At 33.3% G+C, this 6,432-nt stretch overlaps 1 protein-coding gene across 2 annotated transcripts; it reads left to right on the top strand.

Annotated features, from left to right (window-relative positions):
• Window positions 1–840: 840 nt before the first annotated feature.
• Window positions 841–6,301, top strand: LOC114416539. Of its 2 annotated transcripts, none has more exons than XM_028381442.1 (10): window positions 841–1,086; window positions 1,462–1,628; window positions 1,707–1,771; window positions 2,855–2,895; window positions 3,052–3,140; window positions 3,219–3,332; window positions 4,004–4,081; window positions 4,449–4,517; window positions 5,022–5,096; window positions 5,962–6,301. In XM_028381442.1, exons 1-10 carry the CDS (start codon window positions 951–953, stop codon window positions 6,067–6,069), a joined length of 942 nt encoding a protein of 313 aa, XP_028237243.1. In that variant the 5' UTR covers window positions 841–950; the 3' UTR covers window positions 6,070–6,301. The 2 variants fall into 2 exon arrangements, with proteins under 2 accessions (XP_028237243.1, XP_028237242.1); XM_028381441.1 differs by having other exon boundaries at window positions 5,016–5,096.
• The last annotated feature ends 131 nt before the right edge of the window (window positions 6,302–6,432 follow it).

The raw sequence follows: 6,432 nt of genomic DNA, 5'->3' as shown, positions 1-6,432 counted from the left end.
GAGACAAACATATTACTTTCCATATTGACGTCATGAGACATTTCATACGTTTTTTTTTATAATTTTTTGTTTGTGAATATATGAAAAAGATGATCATTACACTGATAAGCAATAAATATGGATGACACACGAAAACCGTAAAAGGTTAGCGCTTAATATACTAAGTAGATTAATAGAGTATATATATGAATTAATAGACTAAATGTTTACTGAGGTGCAAAAGATTATCATGGGAAGTGAAAAAGATTATCATTATATGATCAACAATAAAGATAGATGACCCACGGGACAAACATATTACTTATTACTTTCCATGTTGACGTCATGTGACCTTTCATACGTTTTTTTTATAATTGTTTGTTTGTGAATATATGGAAAAGATTATCATTACACTGATAAACAATAAATATGGTTGAGAAACAGAAACTGTAAAAGGTTAACACTTAATATACTAAGTAGATTATTAGAGTAGGATTAATAGACTAAATGTTTGCTGAGGTGCAAAAAATTATCATGAGAAGTGAAAAAGACTATCATTATATGATCAACAATAAATATGAATGATCCACGGGACAAACATATTATTTTTCATGTTGATGTCAAATAATTAGACAGGGCTATTATTTATGTAATTTTTCTAAATACATATGATCTACGTCAGAAAAAGAAGGTATATGTCCGGAAAATTGTTTTACAAACAAAAATATTTATTAGACGTAAGTATAAAATTGCAGCTTATTTGATCATATTTTATATTATTTTAAAAATAAAAATATTGACGAAAAATTGGAGGAAGAAAAAAACATAAAAGTTTGTTTTTGTGATGGAGCCTTATGCCTTGTATTAGGAATAATGAATCAGAAAATGAGTGTAATGACTCATGACACTAATTTGGTTGGAACTGCGCTACTCACTCAGTTAATCTTTGACGTTGTGTGCCGTACAAAGTGATGACGGGTAAGGCTATGAACTTGAGCCATTCCAAAACGGTGGTTTTGATCTGGCTCATCTCCGCTTTCTGCTTCTTCACCTTGTTCCAAATGGCCCTCTACAACTCATCACAAACTCCTTCATCAACTTCTTTAGGTAATAAAATTGCTTATTAATTATTATCTCTCTTTTATTACCCATCATTTTCAAACTTTTGTTTACACCAGGTTCAGTTTGGTTGGTTTGTTATGTTCTGTTTATGTGTGTGTGTGTTTGTGTTTCCATTTATGGTAGATTTTACTTTGGTGACAATTGTCTAGAGTTTCTTCAATTTGGGTCACTAATTTTTTGTCAAATTGCCAATTATTTTTGGCCTTCCCAAGAAAAGTTTGAACTTTTTAGAGCGTGTTCTTATGCTTAACGTGATGATTCCGTGTAAAGATGGTACCTTGGAAGTGGGTTTTGTTCAAAATTTGATTTTGAGGGGAGATATATGCGAGTTTGGTGCTAAATTAAAAGGGTCTATCTCAGATTCTCCAAATTCAAACACGGGGCAAAGATCAAAGTTGTATGACAAGATGGGGAGAGATCTGGATGAGCATGGAGCTGCTTTCCTGAAACATGGTGAAACCTCTCAGTCATTGTCTCTTTCGGATATATTCACACTGAAGGATGGATCTGTAACTCCTGTTCTGAAGGTGACATGTTAGCAACAGTTTAGGCTGTGTTTCATGGAGTTGTTTGGGCAGCAACTGATGATTATTTTCCATGTGCAGCCGGCAAATCCTCCGGTGCGGGCTAATGTATTGTATTTGAGCACTGAATTCTCTGTACCTATCGCGTAAGCATTAATAATTTGACTCCTGGATTTTATTGATTATCATTTTATACATCTATGCTTAGCTGTAGACATAATTCTTCTGAATTTGGCCAAGGTTTTGAATTGGATGATAATGCTTAGATAGTCATTTAAAAATTGTTTTTTTCTCTATATGAATATAGGCTGAATTGTCTAACTGTCCCTGGTAAATTCTTTTATTTGGATATATTGACAACTTGCATATCAAAAACAAATCGTTCATAGGATTCATAGTATAGCACTTGTGGTCGTGATGTTGATAAGATTTAGTGTTTCCTGGGAATTTGAAAGTTGTATTGTATCTTAAGCAGAGAAATATCTTTCTGAGCTCATACGTGTATGTGACATCTTACTTTTAAAATGGGGTTATGCTAGAGATTCATGATCCCAGTAAGCATAAGAGGAAATGGAGTTTTGAAATAAATTTTGTCAAAACTATTGCATAAAATTTCTAGATCAATTCATACCTTATGTAATATCATTGTATAGTAAATAGGGCCGGTTTGGGTAAGCTTATCCAAAAGCAAGGTTTATCTGTTTAACCTTACAACTCTGGTTCTTTTCTTTCTAACATTTTTACAGCAAGGTTTTATATGTATTGGTGTACAACTGTACATTCTATTACCCATGAATGTGTCTTTTTTAAAATACTTACTAATTTTGCAGGACTAACTGACCATTGCTTTTTTATGGTGCAAATCTCCTAATACGGTTCTATTTAGGGAAAAATGATCACTTGAATGGTTTGAAGAATCAAGGAGTGTATCATTTTGAAACTCAATAAGTAAATTGTTAGATTTAGAGATCAATGCTTTAAAATTGATTCAGACTAAAACTTCACCAGGTTAAAGTTTGAGTATATCCATTTTTTTCTTTTGCTTTCCTGGAAAGTGGAACATTGCATACCACATTGTAAATTACAATTGTAGAAAGGATGTTAATTTATCTTCAGTTTCATGTATCCTTCTTTACTTTTATATTTGTCTTCTTTGATTTAATTCTTTTATTACTTTACGTCAAGCAATTTGGTATTCATATAACACATGCACGGTTTGTATGACACAGGGAGGCTGTCAAAAATGTTTTTAATCCTTATTTTGATAAAGGTAAGCTATTGTTGGATCAACGCTTAGCTTGATAGTGATAACAAAATTCTGATTCGTTCACTGGTCTATATCTTTGCACTTTAAACTGCCTGTGCTGCTTCAATCTTCTCTTCATCTTGTTTTATTTATTGGAATTCTTACATGTGTGCCAATTAGCAATCTGGTTTCAGAACTCTAGTCTGTACCATTTTAGCATGTTCCATGCCTCCCACCATATTGTACCTGTACCTGCCACCAAAGAAGAGGTATACTTCAATTGTGCATGTCTCAGTTTCTTCTTGGCAATTTGTTGGCTAAGCTCATGGGAATCATTTTTGTGTCAGATAGAAGCTGAAGCATCTTCTGTGGAAGCTGTTGTCGCAACACTCTGCCCTTTGAAAATTGTTTTGGATAGGGTTGTTTTGACTTCAACAGGGGTGCTCCTGGGTTGCTGGCAGGTTTGTTTCCATAATCTAAAGGATTTGTTTCATTAACCTTGGCACATGTATTGTAGACTGGGTTGTATAAATGGGCATTATTCAATTTCTTGATGCTAGTCCCCTACCGGGCTACCCCTATCCCTTCTCTCATAACAAAAAAAAGGCAGTGCAATATATTGGGTTCTGTTAAGTGAAATGAAATTTTAGAATGGTGAAGCTGGTTCAACATAGGAAATTGTTAGCTTTTGAACTTAAGTGGTTCAGTCTTCTAAATTTTCTATGTTACAACAGAAGTGAAGATACCTATAGCATTTTCATACTTGTATGATTCATTCAGTCTTTTTAGATTATAGAAATATTTTGGCATTATTTTTTTTCAATTAAATGGAAACAGCAGAGCTTTATCTGTTATGCTTTTAAACCAAACCTTTCTCTATTTTTTTGTGCTTTTATTTTCAATAACTTGTGATCATCAAGTTTCATATAATCTTTGTTAATTTCAAAGCATAGCCAATTGTTAAAACTATCAACCTGTGCATCAATCAGTATATTGAAAAAACTTGAAATCATTAACCGAAAAAAGAAAAAAGGGAAACTATTTCCATAACTCTTCATGTTGAATTGTGTCAGGATTAAAATTTCTGACCGCATTTACAAGCCTTGTCTTACTAGTTATGCATATTTTGTAGGTTACCTCGGGAACAGATCCCATAACCATTCGTGCTAAGTTGAAGAATGCACTTCCACATGCACCGGAGAAGCAACTTGTAAGCATAATTTGAAATACTCAGTTTTGATATAATGCCTATGCAAGAAAAGTGAATATATATACTATGGGTTGAGTCAGGACTACATTGTGAAGTTTCCCGTGCAATTAGAACAATTTATTATCCACATATGAATTTGGATGCTTTGATAATTAAAACTAAGGTCCAGGCTTTCATGAGCCTGAAATCTTAACATTAATTTGAGATGTCCTCTTTAGAATTTTATTATTATACAAGTTAATAACAGTTTCCTCTGTGGACTCCAATCCTGTGTTTCTGTAAAGTTATTCTGGTAATTCGAAACAATTTATGCCACTAAAATTGCGTTACTTTGTGATGCTTGAGGATCTGTTATTTTCTTCTGCAGTATGATGCTGCAATTCTCCACACGTCATTTGCAAGGCTTTTGGGTCCACCTAAAGCATTATCACCTTCGGTAATATGCTTCTACAGTATTTATTTAAATTTATTACTGCTAGCTGTTAAGTGATATAATCGTTTATTTTAGAATTGCATTTGGTTCCTGGCTTTGACATCAGCATGATTTTCTGATACCTATAGTGAAGCAGTAACAGTTAAGTTTTTATTGCTTTAGAACTTAGGAGAAGCCTACAAATTTCTTTTGTTGGCAATATATTTGGAGCACGGTAAAATGTCAATTGATATTGACAAAAAACTAAGTTTAATTTATATGCACTGTCAATGTAAAAAAAATTTATACTGTCAACCAATTAGAAATCACGGTAGTTTAGGCATGATTTTTAAGGTAGTTTTTACAAAAGTCAACCAACTCACCATGCATATCAACTTGTGATTAGATGATAGTGTAAAATATCTTTAACGGGCCAGTGCATAGATTATTTTCTCAAAACTTATTATGGAATGAATATGAGGACAGACAGCATGCCAAAGAATGACTTCTTGTAATGTGCAGGAACAGCTTAGAATGTCAGATGATGTCCAATTTTTCCATGACCTAGTTGATCGACTTAACAGTCAGATTCATGGATTCAAGGTTTGTGCTTATTTGTTATTTAATGGGGTAGTTATAATTGAAATTGCAGTTAAGAAGATTGAAACTGAAAGGTTTTTTTGCAGTTGGTATTGTAATTGCTTTGCCTAATGTTTAAACTCAAGGACCTGATTTGTTATTGACATTGTCTCTATTAGTACCGGCTCCTGCCATGCTCTCATCTTTCACCATATACATGACACTTCCTCTCTATATATACACTTCTTATTCACCTAATACATCCACCAAGGAGAACCTGATAACTCCTCTCACATGCCATGTTCTCACTAGATATAGGATATGTTTATCCACTTATTTCATTTTTGTTTTCTTATTTTCTTATCTTACCGGTGTTTATAGAGAAGTTTAACAGGCCCTTAGTCTCTTATAGGAGGCTATCAAGTGAAAGGAGTATTTGTATGAGAGTATAAGAGGAGTAAATGTGGACCATACATGAAAGTTTATGATTATAAATTATTTAATGACTACATGGTCACTTCAAAAGTTACCTAACTTTGTCTCTTAAGCTTAACCTTTCACGGTCATGACTCATGATTCACTCTTTTTATTCTCATAATAAAAATTCTTTCACCTTACATGCTCCTGTCACATGTATGTATTTTTTTATTTATCCTGGGTCAGAAATCATGAATATCTTCTAACCCACTAAGTCATAGATGAATCGGGCGCACAGTGTATGACTGTTACTGATCCTTTTTTTTTTTTTTTTGCACATGATGGGAATTGAGTTCGAGTTCTCACATTAAATAAATTATTTCTTCTCACATTAAATAAATTATTTCATCACGTGTGAACGCAATGGTGTTTTACGCATGTAACCCTAACCTTTATTTACATATATATCCAGGCGGTGGTGTCAGAGCTCTGGTACGTGGAGGAATATGATGTGCTAGCCCTTGCGCTAAATGGAAGAATGAACACTCGCAAATTCAGACTTGGGTGTTCAAAAGAATGAAGTTGTCTTGCACGTGTATTTCATGTGTATTAAATTTAGTGACCACAAGAATATGCACTAATGTGTAAAAGAACCATTAGTATACAGAAAACTACGTGTTTTTTTGTTTCTTTTACTGCATTGAAACTTAAAAGTCAGTCCAAAATGATATATAGGTGGATATACTAATGTGTATGATCATAGATTCATAGAATAATATCTTATACGGTTAATGGACTTCAATTTTTTTTTTTTTTTGCTGCTAAGTGCTAACTGGACTGTTGTTTCCTGAACCTCCAAGTTGTTTCCTGCATCCTTTCTCCTTTCTGAAATGTTTTCTTTACTATCCGGATTAGTCATTCTGAGCCAAACAGGAAGTGCAGG

The sequence above is a fragment of the Glycine soja genome, chromosome 6 (genome assembly GCF_004193775.1).
Source record: "Glycine soja cultivar W05 chromosome 6, ASM419377v2, whole genome shotgun sequence".
Classification (NCBI taxonomy): domain Eukaryota; kingdom Viridiplantae; phylum Streptophyta; class Magnoliopsida; order Fabales; family Fabaceae; genus Glycine; species Glycine soja.
The sequence above is the reverse complement of the archived record's forward strand: the minus strand, read 5'-3'. Positions and strand labels throughout refer to the sequence as shown.